The sequence below is a fragment of the Pongo abelii genome, chromosome X, assembly GCF_028885655.2.
Source record: "Pongo abelii isolate AG06213 chromosome X, NHGRI_mPonAbe1-v2.0_pri, whole genome shotgun sequence".
NCBI lineage: Eukaryota > Metazoa > Chordata > Mammalia > Primates > Hominidae > Pongo > Pongo abelii.
In genome coordinates this window covers 112,627,442-112,646,377 of record NC_072008.2, presented here as the reverse complement: position 1 = coordinate 112,646,377, position 18,936 = coordinate 112,627,442, and the positions used below count along the sequence as shown (strand labels likewise).

The 18,936-nt window shown below is 34.9% G+C and overlaps 1 protein-coding gene across 3 annotated transcripts in view; it reads right to left on the bottom strand.

Moving 5' to 3' along the window:
* TBC1D8B (TBC1 domain family member 8B) overlaps positions 1 to 18,936 on the bottom strand; it is a 68,283-nt gene that overhangs the window by 29,573 nt on the left and 19,774 nt on the right. For 2 of the 3 annotated variants that reach the window (XM_002831961.6, XM_009235144.4), the window contains exons 6-10: positions 17,629 to 17,836; positions 16,529 to 16,696; positions 7,569 to 7,718; positions 6,828 to 6,978; positions 6,136 to 6,350 (exon numbers count right to left, since the gene is read on the bottom strand). In XM_002831961.6, coding sequence (XP_002832007.1) covers positions 6,136 to 6,350; positions 6,828 to 6,978; positions 7,569 to 7,718; positions 16,529 to 16,696; positions 17,629 to 17,836 — 892 coding nt within the window. The remainder of the gene's footprint in view (positions 1 to 6,135; positions 6,351 to 6,827; positions 6,979 to 7,568; positions 7,719 to 16,528; positions 16,697 to 17,628; positions 17,837 to 18,936) is intronic. The other variant, XM_024241097.3, reaches the window with a different exon arrangement.

Here is an 18,936-nt window from a genome sequence, read left to right as displayed (position 1 = left end):
TTTTTTCTTCCTTTTTCTCCTAAAATTTGTATCACATTGTGTACTAAATCTTTATTTTTTTGCTTAGCACTAGATAGTAATATTCAATGCCACTAAATATTCTTCTAAAACAGTATTTTTAATGACTAAAAAAATCTAAGGTGGATATAATATATTTAACCATTCTACTATTGTTGGACATTTAGGTTAATTCCAATTTTTTACTACTACATATAATGCTGCAATGGTTATCTTTTTAATATAAATTTTCATCCAACTATACTTTTTTCTCAGGACACATACCTAGAAATGAAATTGTTTGGTCACATGGTATTTTTAAAAGACTTCATATTATTGCCAAATTAAATTCCTGAAAGAAAATACCAGTTTATATTTCTGACCAATAATGTTTAAATGTTTATTTCACTGCATCTTTGCCAATATTGTGAATCGTAATAACTATAATCATCTTTATTGATTTGATAGTGAAAAATGGTATCTCATTGTTTTAATTTTAATTTCTTTGAGGTTGAACTTCCTTTTTCAGACTTTAACATCAACCTGTATTTTCTCTTTGGTGATTCATCCTTTCATGTCCATTGCTCATTTTTATACTTTCATACCTTTCATATAGATTTGTATATTAACTATGTCAATTTCTTGCCAAATCTAGTACACTGTTTGATGTCAAGCTTAGTTTTTACTGAATCATTTTCCCATGCAAGAAACCATACTGGGAGGGGATGTAGTAAAAATGGCAGAGTAAGAACTTCTAAAAATGCTCTCCTCTATAAAAGCAACAGGAACACTGACAAAAGTCATCAGAATCAACTTTAGAACTCTGGAAATTAACCAATAGCTTACAGCAATTCAGGTAGCATTTATTTAATAAAATGGCTGAATCTCAGTAAAACCAGTAAGCTCTGTGGCATTTTAAATTGCCCTATTCCCACCCCCCTCCCCAGTTTCACAGTAGCCTTAAATACCAACATCTAGGCCAGGTGCAGTGGCTCATGCCTGTAATCCTAGCACTTTGGGAGGCTGAGGTGGGTGGATCACTTGAGGTCAGGAGTTCATAACCAGCCTGGCCAACATGGTGAAACCCAGTATCTACTAAAAATACAAAAAAGATAAAAACAGCAGGGCTACTCAGCTACTCGTGAGGCTGAGACAGAAGAATCGCTTGAACCTGGGAGGCAGAGGTTGCAGTGAGCCAAGATCGTGCCACTGCACTCCAGCCTGGGCAACAGAGCGAGACTCTATCATTAAAAAAAGAAAAGAGAGAGAGAGAGAAAAAAAAAGAAAGAAACCAACATCTAGCAATTACAGTGGAAACCAGTACCTAGTAGCTACTGAATGGAACAGAATGGGGTTGGAACTCCAGCAAAGCCCCATTCCCAAATAATTGTTGTTATTTGACTTGTCTAGTGGTTCCCTGGAAGACTCCTCTCACAAGGCTGTCTTTATTTGACTTGACACAGAGCTCCTCTGGTGTAAACAGCGTTTTCCCCAGTGGTGTTTGTTGAAAACAATCAGAGGCAGTTGTTGAACATGTGGCTATCCAAGGCAGTGGATAGCAGTTGGGCCAAACAATATGCTAACAAAGTGTTAAAAGAAAAGTGGGGGCTTTGAAAAACTGTGACATATTCCTGGGAACCCAGAAGGCCAACTACATGCATATGGCTTTATGTATACTCACAGCTGTATGTATGCTTAGGAAAGAACAGAAAAGACCTAAGCTCTTATCTCCAGCTAATCTTCCAGCTTTGTGCGAGTAGAAAGTGATAAAGACTAGAAATAGAGAAAAATCAACAAAAGCAAAAGTTGGTTCTTTGAAAAGATTTTTTAATCTTTTCAAAAAAAAAGGGATAAAAAACATAGAAATATCTTTAGGTAGCCTAACTAAAAAAATTTTCCAAAAAAAAAGAGCAAGAACGAGATAGTGTGAGTGAGAGATCAAGAGTGCAAAAGTGAGAGTGTGCAAGAGCAAGAGTGTGAGTGAGAAGGGGGGACTCAAATTATTATAGCTAGGAAATAGAGAACTATCAACCTTATAGAAGTAAAAAAGATTATAAGTGATTATGATGAAAAATTATATGCCAACAAATTAGATAATCTAGATAAAATGGACAAGTTTCTAAACAAAACCACAAACTACTGAAACTAAAATGGGAAAAGTGAAATAGACCTATAATAAATAAAGAGATTGACTTAGTAACGAAAAAACTTTCCACAAAGCAAACTCTAAGAGCAGATGGCTTCACTGGCAAATTCTACCAAACATTTAGAGAATAATTACCACCAATTCTTCATAAACTCTTCAAAAAATAGGAGAGGAGGAAACGCTATCTAACTTATTCTAAGAAACCTAGACACCCAAACTAGACGAAGACATCACAAGAAAACTATATATCAATATATCTTACAAATATAAACATAAAAATCCTCAACAACGTACTAGCAAACTGAACTTAAGAACACATAAAAAGGATCCCAAAAGGCCAAGTGGGATTTATTCTGGGAATGCAAAAGTGATTCAACATATAACAATCCATCTATGTTTTTATATATATATATATGGAAAAATCACATGATCATCTCAATTGACACAGAAAAGTCATTTGACAAAATCAATACTCTTTCATGATAAAAACACTCAACAAACTAGCAATATAAGAGAACTTCTGCAACCTGATAAAGATGATCTACAAAAAACCCACAGTTAACATTATACTTTACAGTGAAAGACTGATTACTCCCCTTAAGATAAATAACAAGACAGGGACATGCATTCTTACCACTTCTATTCAACATTGTACCGAAGGTTCTAGTCAGGTCAATTAGGCAAGAATAAGGGAAAAAAAGACATCCATACTGGAATAGAAGAAGTAAAAGTAACACTATTCAGATGCCATGATTTTGTATATAGAAAATCCTAATGAATCCACAAAAAAATCTATTAGAACTAATAAATAAGCTCAGCAAACTTACAGGACACAAGATCAGCTATTAGTTGTATTTCTATATGCTGGCAACAAACAATCAAAACATGAAATCAAGAAAACAATTCAATTTACTATAATAACAAAAAATTAAAATACTTAGAAATAAAATTAACAAAGGAAGTACAAGCCTTGAGCACTGAAAACTATAAAATATCTTTGGATGAGGCAAATTAAAGAATGATTAAATAAATGAAAAGGAAAGACATCTTGTGTTTATGGGTTGGAAGAGTTAATATTGTTAATATGAAATACTCCCGAAATTGATCTACAGATTCAATATGATGACTATCAAAATCCCAGCTGCCTTTTTTTTCTTGTTTGCAGAGATTGACAAGTTGATCCTGAAATTTGTATGGAAATACAAGGAACTAAAAGAGCCAAAACAATCTTAGAAAAGAACAAAGTTAAAGAACTCACACTTCCTGATTGCAAAACTTACTACACAGACGCAGTAATCAAGACAATGCGGCACTGGTATAAGGGTAGAAGTATAAATCAATGGAATAGAATTCAGAGTCCAGAAATAAACTCTAACATTTATGGTCAACTGATTTTCAACAAGAGTGCCAAGGCACCACTTCAAGCTCACTGGAATGGCTGCAATCAAAAAGAAAGACAATTAAGAAGTGTTGCCAAGGATGTGCAGAAATTAGAATCCTTGTACATAGAATGGAGGGGAGATTTGGTAAAAAAAATAAAATAAAATAAAGACAAAGAAAAAACAGAACCCTCATACATTGCTGGAAGGAATATAAAATGGTGCAATCTCTTTGGAAAATAGTTTGACAGTGCGCCAAAATGTTAAACAGACAGTTATCATATAACCTAGAAATTTCACTTCAAGGTATTTACCCACAAGAATAAAAAACAATGTCCGTACAAAAACTTGTACATGAATATTCATAGCAGCATTATTCACAACAGCCAAAACAAGAAAACATCGCAAATAACTATCAACATTGAATAAACAAAATGTGGTATATATCCATATAATGGAATATTATTAAATCATAAGAAAGAAGTCCTGATACATGCTACAACATGGATGAACTTTGAAAATGATATGCTAAGTAAAAGAAGGCAGGCACAAAAGATCATATATTTTATCACTCAATTTACATAAAATGTGCACAATAGGCATATTCATAGAGCTAGGAAGTAGATTAGTGATTGCTTGGGTTGGTAGTAGGAGAAATGGGGAGTAACCGCTAATGGATATGGGGCTTCTTTTTAGGGTGATGAAAATGTTCTGGAATTAGATAATGGTGAAGGTTTGCACAACTCTGTGAATATATGAGAGACCACTAAAGGGGTGACGTTTGTGGTAAATGAATTATATATCAACATTAGACAGATAGATGGAGACAGATGATAGATAAGATTAGATAGACAGAATAGATAGATAGATAGATAGATCGATAGACAGACAGATAGATGGAGCAAGCTAGCCAGCCATGTGTGTCACGTGGGTTTTTGATCAAAACCAACAAAATCTGTTTACCATATTAAGTTTAAACTCTTTTCCCAGGCTTTAAAGATTCTTCATGATATTGTCCCATACAAATTTACTTTTTTATTCCAATGTGAACCTAGCCAATCTTATCTCCCAAGGCGGGCTTATTCTCACCTGAATGGCATCACTCATACTTTAGCCCCAAATAACTTTCCTCCTGCCCTCCATGTTTCTAACTTTGCTCTCATCTTTTAGAAGTCAATATTAAGTGCTGCCTATTTTGAAGCTATTTCTAAACTACTGCTTATAGACAATATCACAGGGTCTGTGAGTATAAGCTCTTTGAGAAAAGAAGCGTTATGCTTCTTTTGTACCTTTCAGAGATCCTAAAATATGCTAAAAATCCTTGCCATTTAGATGTTCCATTCACTTAAACAGTTTTTCAAAAAAAAAATCTCTATTGACAAGTTACAGTGGATAGGTAGTATTGACATGTAACAATTACAGGTATTCAACCCATTATAAATAAATGTATGGTGCAGAGTGCTACCTATCCATGACATTCCAATCTCCTCTTCTTCCATAGCAGCTGCACATGTCTGCTCAGCCACACTATACTCCACAGACTTCCTTGTGAATAGGTGTATCCACGTGACTAAGATCATCCAATAGAATGTGCGTGAAGTGATATTTGCCCCTTTCAAGCCTAGCCCATAAAATCTTTTACAGTTGTTTCTCCATGCTCTTTCCCTGTTCCTGTGAGTGCTACTGGTGATGAAAGTGTATTCGGGAAGTTTTGTTTTGAAAATGACAGTCTGCTGTCAGCCTACAGTCTAAGTTCCTGAATAATCTCATGGAGGAGAGCTGCCTACTGACCTGAAGAGTCAATCTCCTTTGTTTATTCCTTCAAGAAATAAAATTATACGGTTTCATCTATTATCTGTGTTTGTGTTAGCAGTCTAGCCTATCCTAATTGTGTGCTCCTAAATAATTTTTTTCCAATGATTCCTCCACTGCCTATAAAATAAAATTCAAACTCCAGCTCTATCCCAATCTACCTTATTGATTTTTTTTTCTCCAACTACTTCACTTCATCCACCCTATGTTTCTACCAAACTAAACAAACATGGTCCTATATATACTTTACGTTTACTTCTACCTGTGGTCGGTTACATGGATTCCATCACCTGGCATGTTCTTTTCATTCCATTTCCATATGTCCAAAATTCACCAATTTTTAAGACTTGCAAATGCTACCTTTTCCACGAAGACTTCTCTGACTCTTCCAGATGAAAAATAGTTTCTCCTTGTTATAAATCATGACAGGACTTTATATTTCTCTAACAGTTTCTCTCACTTGATTTTTGTTTCTTAATGAATATGCTTTAATGTCTCCTGGTCTACATACTTTTAAGGGAGGACCCTTATCTGATACATCTTTATATAGCCTTAAGTACCTAGCAGAGTATCTTTTATAGAGCAGAAGTTCAATAAACATTTGTTAAGTGAAAAAGAAAAATAATGAAATATCAATTCTCCTAAGTATTCCCACTACCATCCTACTTACATTAATACTATGCTCTATCTGTCTCACCCCCATCTCTTTCCTTATAATCACCACTTCCAAATTAGTGGAATTGGATTTGATGTGATTTTATTTGGAACATACACACAGTTGGGCTCATAGTTAAGTCATACCTGGCAGTATCCAATTTTGGGATTCCTGTATGCATAAGCAGTGAGTACCCTTCTCAGAGCAGATATGCCAGTGTCACTCTGAAAGGCTGGGTGCTCAGGCAGAGAGCGACGTAAATCACGTTCAATTTCTTCAGTAGCCAAGTTGCAGGTCCCTAAGGACTGCTCAACCACTTCAGTATAATAGCCAGGATTAGTAGCCATGTCATTAACAGCACCTGTGAAGATTATTACATTAACATACAACAGAAGGGGGATATAATGAAGCTACTATTTCCATATATACCTAAAGAATTGGATTTCATTACCTTGATATTTAGCCTTATGCTTAAGTGATTTCTGAGCACAAACAGAAAAGAGCTTTACACTAGAATCTACGTCAAGCTACTAATTTTATCCAACAGAATACCATTTTCGTGAGCTTTTTTCCCCCTTAACTGACTGTTGACACTAGAGATAAAGATTCCCCCATTATACATACCTTGCCTAATAAATTAATCTGCTCAGATGCTGGATGTGTGGATAGATAGGTAAGGTGTAGATAACTACTTACCTTTCTTTGACTAGTCTGAACTCAAGATGAGTAAGACTTTGTACTAACCATCTTTGTAATTCTTTTGCTTTAGCTTAGGGCATAACTCCTAGAAAGGCATAGTTAATGTCTATTAAATAAATAAAATGAATAAATGTAATACCTGAAAAAAGCATCCAGAGTTCTCCTCTTAAGGTTTCTGGAATCCCTCTTACAACAAGATCTCGAGTCTTTTTGGTTCGAAACATACTAACACCACGCCCACATTCTGCAAACAGTATTTTCCATGACTGTTCCTTCATTTTTTCTTTCAACTGTAATGACAGAAAAATCAAAACAACTAAATCTAGTGAGAAATTAACTTCCGTAAAATAACTTTCCCACTCTCTTTACCTTGAAACAACATCTATAGAAATTAAGAACATAGAAAACCAAAATCAGTATTCACCCAGGGGTGAAACACTGAATCCTTGTCATCATGAAAATCTTTTAAACTCATGTGAGCATAGCAGCTTAATTTGCTATTTTAATTCTTAGCTAAACTCATACAAAAATGGTAAAAGTGTTATACTTGGGAGGCAAAGCTTTAAACCATCATTCTCCCCAAATCACGTCTATGTCAGGATTAGAAAGCCATGCAAATAAAACCCAATGTCAATAAATGTGTACAACTATTATGTATCTGTAAAAATCCCCAATGTCCAACTTTTATCTTTTATCTTCATTCCTGATAATAGTCCTTGTGTATAGTGAAACTAAATAAATTACACAGTAGTACCTGCTGGAAAACTTTTCAAGTCCCAAAAGAAGCGTTTTCAGTTGTGGTACCTTCTAGTCTGCTTTTAAGATTTTTACTTTTCACCAAATGTTTCAGCCCATAGGTTTAAATATTTTGTTTTCCTACCATTTTAGAATTAAGAGTCTCCAAATTCTGAGGGTGAAATACCATCATTAAGGCTTCAGTGTTCACAGTTTTACTGCATTCCCTCTGACTTGTCAAAGATTGCACCTCAAAATTATCAGATGTCTCTGTAGACTCAGAACTAATAGCAAGCTGAAAAACAAAGAATGTAATTGTCCCAGATGCATGCTTAAGTTTCTACAAGAAAAAAAAATTCTAATGTTTACTGTCATTTATAAGCCACAATCTATATACACAACAAATATTAAAGCAATATATCAGAGATATACCTATCAAAATTAGATATGTCAACAACCTGACTTCTAGAATGGCAAGTTCAGAACCTCTGTGAACACACTCCCCAACAAAAGCAACAAAATAGTGGTAAAACATTCAAAATAAACCATTTCAGAACACTGGAATTAACCAAAGGCATGCAATAAACTGAAAAGCATCTATTCAAGAAAAACTAATGAGCCTGAGTAAGACCAGAAGAGTCTGTGGGGCTTTTAACTTTATCCACCTGCCCAAGCTCAGAAATGAAAGCCAGCAGTATGGCAGCCAGTGGATCTTTTGGAGTTTCATTAAAAGCCCTAACCCTAGGGCATAGACAATATTTGACCAAACTTGCAACTCCCTGGAAAATCTCTATTCCCAGGGTGTTGTTATCATTTGATTTTATTCACAGCTCAGCTTGGTGAAAAAACTCTGTTCCCAGGGTATTATAGAAAACAATAACAATTGGTTGGTAACAACCTAGCTGTCCAAGGCTATGATTTCAGCTAGAGCAAACAAGAGCCTGGCTAAAGATTTAAAAGGAAGACCTGAAAAACCAGATGATGATGTGGAACTTTGAAGGCCTGCAACATATTCTTGGGGATCTAGAAGAATGAACACATGTACAGGGCTGTGAACATGCCTAGGAAAGAAATGGGACAGAAGAAGGCCCCAGTCACTCAACTCTGGCTATCTTTGAAAGCAGGGAATAAAAGCTAAAGCTGATGTGAAAATTGCCTGAAGTTTGACGTATACCTTCACACAGATATCCTTGAGAAAAAGGTGGAATATTTGATAGCATAAGGCATTAAAGGAAATCTAACCCATCACTGAATAACCACTAAATTATACTGATTCAGGGGGTGATCCAAGGAAGTCAGGCTTAAAAACAGAAATAAGAACTTAAAAAAGCAACCAATAGAAAGTGTCTTGAGGGGGCCCACTTGTTGGATTTTGTAAATAAAGACTGTAAAGTAGCTATTATAAATATATTCAAAGAATTAAAGAAAACTATGTTTTAAAAAATAAAGGACTCATTAAAAAGTGGGCAAAAGATCTAAATAGATACCTCACCAAGGAAGATATAAATGGCAAATAATCATATGAAAGAGGTTCAACATCAGCTGTCACTGGGTAATTGCAAATTAAAACAACATTACACACCTATTAAAACCCAAAACATTGAAAATACCAATTGCTTATGAGGATGTGTTGATACAGGCATGCAATGTTAAATAAGCACAAATATATAAACTATACCCCTATGTTTCTTGCAGCACTACTCAAAATAGCCAAGATATGAAATCAACCTAAATGTCCACCAACAGATGGATGGATACAGAGAATGTGATAAATTTTTACAATGGAATACTATTCAGCCCAAAAAAGAATGAAACATTTTCATTTGCAGCAACATGGATGAACATGGAGAACATTATGTTAAGTGAAATAAGTCAGGCACAGAAAGATAAATACCATATGTTCTCACTCATATGAAGGAGGTAAAAAGTTGAGCTCATAAAAGTATAGAGTGGAATGATGGTTATTAGAAGACAGAAAGTATGGGGTGGGAGGGTTGTACCATTTTACATTCCCAACAGCAATATATGAGAGTTTTAATTCTTCACATTCTCCTCAACAGTATTATCTGTCTTTTTAATTATAGCCACCCTAGTGGGTATGAAATGGTATCTCATTATGCTTTTGATTTGCACTTCTCTATTGACTAATGATATGAAAAATCTTTTAGTGTGCTTATTGGCCATTTCTTTATTTTCTTTGGAGAAAAGTCTATTCAAATCCTTTAACCATTTTTAAAATTGGGTTGTTTGCCTTTTATTATTTAGTTGTAAGAGTTCTTCATACATTCTAGATAGCAGTCCCTTACCAGACATATAATTGGCAAATATTTCCTCCATTCTGTGGGTTGTCTTTTCACTTTCTTGATGATATCATTTGCAGCACAAAAGTTTTTAATTTTGATGTAATCCAATTTACCTATTTTTTCTTTAAGGTCACATGCTTTTGTTGTCATATCTATAAACAATTGCCTAATTCGAGATCATGAAGATTAACTCCTATGTGTTCTCTGACAGTTTCATAGTTTCAGCTCTTACATTTTGGTCTTTGATCCATTTTAAGTTAATTTTTGTGTATGTTTTAAGAAAAGAGTACAACATCTTTTTGGGGGTGGGGAGTATGTTGCTGTCCATTGTTTCAGCATCATTTGTTGAAAATAGTTCTTTCCTCCATTGAGTTAGGTTGGCTTTCTTGTTGAAAATTAACTGACCATAAATAAATGTAAGAATGTATTTCTAGAGTCTCAACTATATTACATTGATCTACATGTCTCCCCTTATGCCAGTATCACAATGTCTTGTTTACTATAGCTGTATAATAAGTTTTGAAATTGGAAAGCATGAGTCTTCCAACTTTGTTTTTCCTTGTCAATACTGTTTTAGTTACTCCGAGTCTTTTGTATTTCCAGATAAAACTTTATGAACTCCAAAGTTTTACTCTTAAAACATATCAGTTACCCAGCTTCTATGGATTATAACTACACCAGCTATTGCAAGTTATTACTAGGAGTGCTAAAAAAAAAAAAAAAAAAAGAAAAGGCTCACTAAGTTCATCCCTTAAACTTTAGTAAACCTTAGTAGCTTAAGTAAGATAAAGAATGCCCATGACTGAGGCAGAGGAAAAGTAGCAGCTTAGGGTGGACCAATCCAGTGGTATTTTAGTTTGAAATCCAAGAAGCCAGTACAAGCCCTAGCAGGGCTGGACATTAAGATTGGCTCTGAGTCCCCACCCAAATCTCACCTTGAATTGGAATAATCCCCATGTGTCAAGCGTGGGACCAGATGGAGATAACTGAATCATGGGGACGGTTTACCTAATGCTGTTCTCATGATGGTGAGTGAGTTCTCAAGAGATCTGATGGTTTTATAAGGGGCTTCCCCCTTCACTCAGTACTCATTCTCTCTCCTTCCACCCTGTGAAGAGGTGCCTTCTGCCATGATAGTAAATTTCCTGAGGCCTTCCCAGCCATGTGGAATTGTGAGTCAATTAAACCTCTTTGCTTTATTATCCTGTCTTGGGTATTTCTTCATACCAGTATGAGAATGGACTAATATAGTAAATTGGTAGCAGGTAGTGGGGTGCTGCTGTAAAGATACCCAGAAATGTGGAAGCAACTTTGGAACTGGGTAACAGGCAGAGGTTGGAACAGTTTGGAGGTCTCAGAAGAAGACAGAAAGATGTGGGAAAGTTTGGAACTTCCTATAGATTGTTGAATGGCTTTGACCAAAATGCTGATAGTAATATGGACAATGGACTTCCTATAGACTTGTTGAATGGCTTTGACCAAAATGCTGATAGTAATATGGACAATGAAGTCCAGGTTGAGGTGGTCTCAGATGGAGATGAGGAACTTCTTGGGAAATGGAGCTTTAGCAAAGAGACTGGTGGCATTTTGCTCCTGCCCTAGAGATCTGTGGAACTTTGAACTTGAGAGAGATGATTTAGGATATCTGGTGGAAGAAATTTCTAAACAGCAAAGTGTTCAAGAGGAAGCAGAGCAAAAAGTTTGGAAAATCTGTAGCCTGATGATGTGACAGAAAAGAAAAACTCATTTTCTGGGGAGAAATTCAAGCTGGCCACAGAAATTTGCGTAAGCAACAGGAGCCAAATGTTAATCACCAAATTTGGATGTCTCCAGGGCATGTCAGAGATCTTCACGTCAGCCCCTCCCATCACAGGCCTGGAAGCCTAGGAGGGAAAAATGGTTTCATGCACCTGGCCCAGGGCCCCCCTGCTCTATGCAGCCTCAGGACATGGTCCCCTGCATCCCAGCTGCTTCAGCTCCAGCTGTGGCTAAAAGAGGCCAAGGTTCAGTTCAGGCCATTGCTTCAGAGGGTGCAAGCCCCAAGCCTTAGTGGCTTACATGTGGTGTTGGGCTACAGATGCACAGAAGTCACAGGTGCACAGAAGTGAAGAACTGAGGTTTGGAAACCTCTGCCTAGATTTCAGAGGATGTATGGAAATGCCTGGATGTCCAGGCAGAAGTTTGCTGCAGGGGTGGAGTCCTCATGGCAGAACCTCTGCTAGAGCAGTATGGAAGGAAAATGTGGGGTTGGAGCCCCCACATAGAGTCCCCATTGGAGCATTGCCTAGTGGAGCTATGAGAAGAGGGCCACCATCCTTCAGACCCCAGAATGGTAGATCCACTGACAGCTTGCACCTTGCACTTGGAAAAGCTGCAGGCATTCAACACTAGCCTGTGAAAGCAGCCAGGAGGGGGGCTGTACCCTGCAAAGCTACAGGGGTGGAACTTCCCAAGGCTGTGGCAGCCCACCTCTCACATCAGTGTGACCTGGATATGAGACATGGAGTCAAAGGAGACTATTTCAGGGCTTTATGATTTGGCTGCCCCGCTGGATTTCAGACTTGTATGGGGCCTGTAGCCCTTTTGTTTTGGCCAATTTCTCCCATTTGGAATTGTGTATTTACCCAATGCCTGTACCCCCATTGTCTCTAGGAAGTAACTAACTTGCTTTTGATTTTACAGGCTTATAGGCAGATGGGACTTGCTTTATCTCAGATGAGCCTTTGGACCCAGACTTTGGGTTAATGCTGGAATGAGTTAAGACTTTAGGGGGCTGTTGGGAGGGCATGACTGTGTTTTGAAAGTGAGGACATGAGATTTGGGAGGGGCCAGGGGTGGAATGATATGGTTTGGCTCTGTGTCACCACCCAAATCTCACCTTGAATTGTAATAATCCCCACGTGTCAAGGGCAGGACTAGGTGGAGATAATTGAATCATGGGCAGTTTCTCCCATGCTGTTTTCATGATAGTGAGTGAGTTCTCATGAGATCTGATGGTTTTATAAGGGGCTTCCCCTTTCGCTCAGCACTCGTTTTCTCTCCTGCCACCCTGTGAAGAGGTGCCTTCCACCATGATTGTAAGTTTCCTGAGGCCTCCCCAGCCATGCAGAACTGTGAGTCAATTAAACCTCTTTTCTTTATAAATTACCCAGTCTTGGGTATTTCATCATAGCAGCATGAGAACAGATGAATATAGATAGGATTCAAGGAAAGTTAAGGAGGAGTATTCAAATCAATGTGTAAATAAAAGGGTAAGGTAGAAGAAGCCAATAAAGGAAACATTAATGATTAGAGAGTATAGGTCTCAAATTGCAACAATTCCCTTCTTTTTTTTTAAATGCTTATTTTGACAAATCACATACTTGACAACTTAATATTAAGTTTAGCTGTTTGAACAAGGAGTTATATTTTTGCAAATACAGGTTGGAAAATTCATGGTTGTAGTCTGGATCTCAAGCACAGCACATTCCTTTAATTTAAATGACTGAATCATCAGTTTATCTATTGTTCTAAACTACAGGAAAAGTATCCCAGAGGGAAAAAAATAACCTCTTAAGCAATGAAATCCTAAACATAAATTTATAAGAGTGATGACAAATATGTCAGTTCTATCCATTATTACCTCTTAAGTATTCATAAAGTCACGTTAAAAACTTCACCTTCATCAACAGGCAGTAAGTGGTTAGAAAATTTAAAAAAAATGACAAAAGAAATAAAATAAAAAAAATTTACCTTCAAAGATGGTAGTTTAATGTTTAAAATTTTGAAGAGTATAATAAAGTAGATTATTCAAGGAACTAAACTTAAATTTTTTGAACATTTTTGCTCTGGCTCTTTTGAATGGAAAGTTTTACCCATGGTGTTTTATATATATATACTTGGATAAATATCTATATTTCTCTCCATTTATTTGGGTGTTCACACTTATGACAAATAAACTTGGCACTCATCAGACTTTTAGTGCCTGAGCAAAACCCAATCACATCTAGAAAGCAACATAGATTGTTAACTCTATAGCAGGTATTCTTAATCTGTTTCATTTTTATTATCTGACATTGCTTTTACAATTATCATATGGCTCTAAAAGTGAAGGAAAGACAAAGCAAAGATGAACATTTCTTTATGTGTAAATTTCTACAAAATACTATATTTAAATTAGAATACTTCATAAACTCCGTATAATAAATGGTGGTTTGGGGGCCAGAATTGACCTGTAAAACCAATAATTAAAACAAAAAAAAATAAACAAATGCTTTTCTCAAATATCAGAAGCTTATCTTAAATAGGATCCTGTTCATAGTCCACAATTTAAAGGGTGTGAATTTCATTTTTAATAGTTTCTGGTTTCCCAACTTAGAAATAAATTTACCCCCACAGCTAAAAATCATTTTTCAAATTTATACTATAGTCATAGGAAGCACCTTATTCTTATCAAGGCAAGAACAAAATCAGTTATGTTGGTTAAACTACTATTTCAATCTACATTATCATGTAGGAAACCCATTACTTCTATTTAAAAACTTGGTAAGATAGTCCTGGTTATGAAACTATCTTATTAAGATAATAACTATATTACATATAGTTAGTAACTATCTTACTAACTATATGAAACAAGTTATGTTTACATATTCTGTGATAATCTGTAGAAGATACTTATTTGCCCATCTAAAAACTTCAAGGCATGAACTCAATTACTACCTTTCTTGACATTCCATAGTTTCTACAATTCATTCATAATGTAGTTTAAAAGCATCAGGCAATGGATCTTCAGTAGTGCTTTCCATTCGTAGGCCACTTTGCTTAAAACTAACCTAAGAGGGCCCATTTTTCTTTCATTGAGTAGTTTTGAAAAATTATCTTATCTAGTAATAGTTCTTGATTATATGTGTCAATGAAAGTAAAAGATTCATGTATTTTTCCAAGCAGTTTATTAGAATTTTACTAAATCTCTTTATATGCCCAGATTTTAGTATAACTTATTAAAATGTGGAACATTTAAATATATATCCATATAAAAACTTGGCTAGAATTGGTACTCATGCATAATTTCAATTACTTCTGGTAGGATTTGTTCTTTGTATCATGTCTTTGACATTCTCACAGGAAAAATTTCCTAAAGTACTTCCTGTATTCATATTTAGACTTGTTGATTTAGACTCTTGGAGACTTAAATTAAAAAGTCTTGTGTTTGTACAAAAGTCACCAGGTTTATTAAAATTATAGAATGCAATTTTTCTCTTTGTTTCAGTATAAGTGTAGTTATAAAAGAATATAGCTATAATTTCTGTTACTTAGAAATCAGATGGAACTAGCTCTTGTTTAAAAAGCTTTCTCTTTACTAATTTTTTACGTGTACTATTATTAAAGCTAGATATATACAGATACTAAAATGGGTCAATATTCTTCATCATTGATAAGATAAAAATCTTAAGTGAAAACAGAATATTACGGCAATTTAAAAATACATATTTCCAAGCAGATAGTATACTAGCTGGTATTTTGTACATATATTTATTAAAACCTCTAAAAACGAGTGAGAAACTAGAAAACTGTAGAATTCTGATGCATATTTGGAAAGATGGTAAACTCATTTTGAAACAAAATCCTTTCTTGACAACTGAGCATGCTCAGCTACTAAAAGCACATGAAAGTTTTAAGGGGAACAGTTACAGCTCTCCAGGTTTCGGAAAAGCAAATTAATTAAAGGAAAAAGAAAGATATGTTGAGCTCTGAAGCTAACACACGGACTGAATGTGAAATAGAACAGAACAAGGAAAACATGATATAAGTAAGAATTTGGGAGCATTGGGAGAGAAAACTACTAAGGCTGGTCAGATTTTACTTGTATTCCCACATCAAACTAAGGAATATCCTGGGTGCATACTAAAAGAGAATGAGAGATAATAAAGTTGGGGCAAGGAAAACTCTTGATGGCCAATGTAGAAATTCTGTGTCTGGAATTGAGATGGAAAAAAAATTTAATTACATGTTTTCATTGTGCTTTTTAATTATCAAAGGGAAAATTAGTTTTATCAATACTGCATTATAATTGACTTAGCATATTATTTTCAATCTCTACTCTGGAGATAGCAGTAAAAGGCTCTATACTCCAATTCAAATAAAATAATATAGCCAATAAAGACACATTTAGTTTTTCTTTGAATTTTAATTAAAATACAAATAGCTATAATTTGATAAGTTTTATCAATCTATTAAAACTTGGGGTTCCTAGACATTGTAAAAGAAAATTCATTTGAATTTGACCTGTCTGCATTTCCATGAGAGACATATTAAACATCAAAATCCTCCTTGTCCTCTCTAATATTTTACTAGTAAACAGATATACCACTATTTTGCTTTTGGCCAGATTATGTAAATAAGGCTGACCTACAAGATATTAAGTAAAAGATATCCAGACAGGTTTAAAATTGCTATCTCTTTGCAACAGTAAGAGGAGTCCTTTTTTGAGGCCTCACTGAATTCTCAAATATATTTTGACTTCTTAAAAACCAAACTATGTGAAAGTACAAGGTATATTTATATGGTAAACAGCAAATAGAGTAAAAGAAGGATCAAATTATAGTAATTTTATAATGTATGAGTTCCTAAAAATGAATAAAGTCCTTAATTCTCACTTCTGCTTTAGGATGTGAGTTAGACAATATAATTTCTTAGATTCTATCTTTAAAAAAAAAAGCCCTGGGCATAAATAGGAAAAGTACTATGAATTCCTCTTGAAGAATGGACTACATTAAACACACACCTTTTTTTCAAATGATTTGATTGCTGTATAATTAATTACCTCTGTGCTAATATCATGATATTGAGTTGAAGCTGCTCCGCATCTGAGCCTGAGTTTTGCTACCAGTTGTTCAAAGTCTTTAACTTCATGGAAGCGAAAAGCTGTTTTTCCTTTGATGCTAATGATGACAGATTTGCTGGAATCATTTGTCTTATCTATAGCTAAGACCTAGGGGGTGAAAAACATAGAGATAAATTAAATTTTCCTTTATTGTTGACACCTTCAAGTAAAATGTGTTTGGCTTACTCTTTTGTGGCCAAAAGTTTTGGTCTATAGTATGACTTATTAAGAAATAGACTTTGGTTACTAGTTGCACCAATCATACAAGTAACCTCTGTGCAAGTTATTTCACTTTTCGAGAAAAAGGTCTAACATGTATCCTTTGAAAATGACAATGCAAATGTAAAAATTCAGTATCAAATACCAACAATTTATTTGACTTACGTAAAAGATGTCAATGTTATTTTTTTTCTGACAGAGTACATCAAAAGTGATAGTCTAACTTTACCATTTAGTAGTCTTACAGCTCTTACTGAAAGTGAAAATTTTAAAACTTTAAAATTTAAAAACAAGATAAGCATTTAGGTTAATGCAAAATGGAGCTTGATCATTCAAAAATGTATGACATTCTCAGCAAACTATCGCAAGGACAAAAAACCAAACACCGCATGTTCTCACTCATAGGTGGGAATTGAACAATGAGAACACATGGACACAGGAAGGGGAACATCACACACCAGGGCCTGTTGTGGGGTGGGGGGAGGGGGGAGGGATAGCATTAGGAGATATACCTAATGTTAAATGACGAGTTAATGGGTGCAACACACCAACATGGCACATGTATACATATGTAACTAACCTGCACGTTGTGCACATGTACCCTAAAACTTAAAGTATAATAATAATAAAAAAGACTTTACTAAATGGAACTGAGAATATCTCAGAAGGTTGTACTCTTATTCTGAAGAATAATTATTTTAAATTACTAAAAGGATATTGCATCTTGAGGTTTTAATAATTTATAGAATTAAAGGACATTTTACTCTGTGAAGGATAACATTTTCAAACTAAAAACTGATATGTAACCAAATTTACATTACCTCTCGTAGCGGAATGATTACACTACACTGATTGCCATCTTGGCTAGCAAAGCAGATATAATTTTCTGAGATGCACATTTTCCCATGAGTATTGAAGTGGCTGAATGGTACCCATAAGGAACATTCATGTACTTCTTTCAAACTCTCTCCTTTGGGCAGCCTAAAAAAGGCATTAAATTGCTCACTGTGGGCTCTATTTTCTAGACCTCTGTAGGAAAGAAAAAATGGGATGAGGCACAAATGAATTCTTAGAAATGAATTCTAAGGTATACATATACCTATATTGACTAATCTACATACACTGTGAAGCACACAGATTAAACACTAAAAATGCTATATTTTTCAACAAATTCTGAAATAGAAAAAAATACACCGATTCCTTGCAAACTCCTCTTGTTTGTTCTTTTCTTCCAATTTCATTTTATTAGTGGATTAAAATGCACAAAGGTTAGAGATCATGTAGGTCTTCAAACTATCTCTAAGGGGTGATTTCCTAGAAGACTATTATATTATCGTATAGGCATAATATGTGACTATGGTTAAAATCAATCCTGGAAGACAACAATGTTCCTATCTGGTTACCAGAAAATCAAGCGAGTTACCCAGTTCAAGTAAAAGAAAATAATGAAAATTTGTGGCACAAAAATTTAGAGGGAACAAGTCGTCTATTAAAGACAGTATTAAAAATTAAGTGAAGTAAAATTTTAAATGAATGTTTTAAAAAATCTAAAGTAGAAGTACGATAAAATAATACTGCTTGTACTATGTTGGGCACAGGATAGGTGTCAATAAATACAGAGGGCTTATTAACTGATAGACAAATGTAGCCTTTGTGTAAAAAGCAATTGCTTTAAATAGTATAATTTTTTCTAGGCACACGAAACAATTGCATTAAGCAGCAATGCCATCTGGGATAATAAGTAAATAATGCAAGTTCTAACTCAAATCCAACAAAGCTAAAACGAAATTCATTCTTCCTGCATATACTATTTAAATATGTGGTAGTTCATCATGTCTTTCAAAATACTTCTGATAAACATGAACAGAAAACCGCAACCATGTTAATTTTTACCTCAGTTAAATGGTATTTTTTTCAACCTGGGAAAGCTGATAAAACAAATAAATTGCAATTTTGTGGGTTCACTATTATTTAAATAAAATAAAGTCCATTTATGTGAATAGAAAGATGTCCATGATATAAGAGGAGAAAAAAAGCAGATTGTAGAACAATGTGTGATGTCCAGACCTATTTTTGCAAATATTTATAAATTCATGCATTAAAAAGCCTAGAAAGATATACGCTAAACT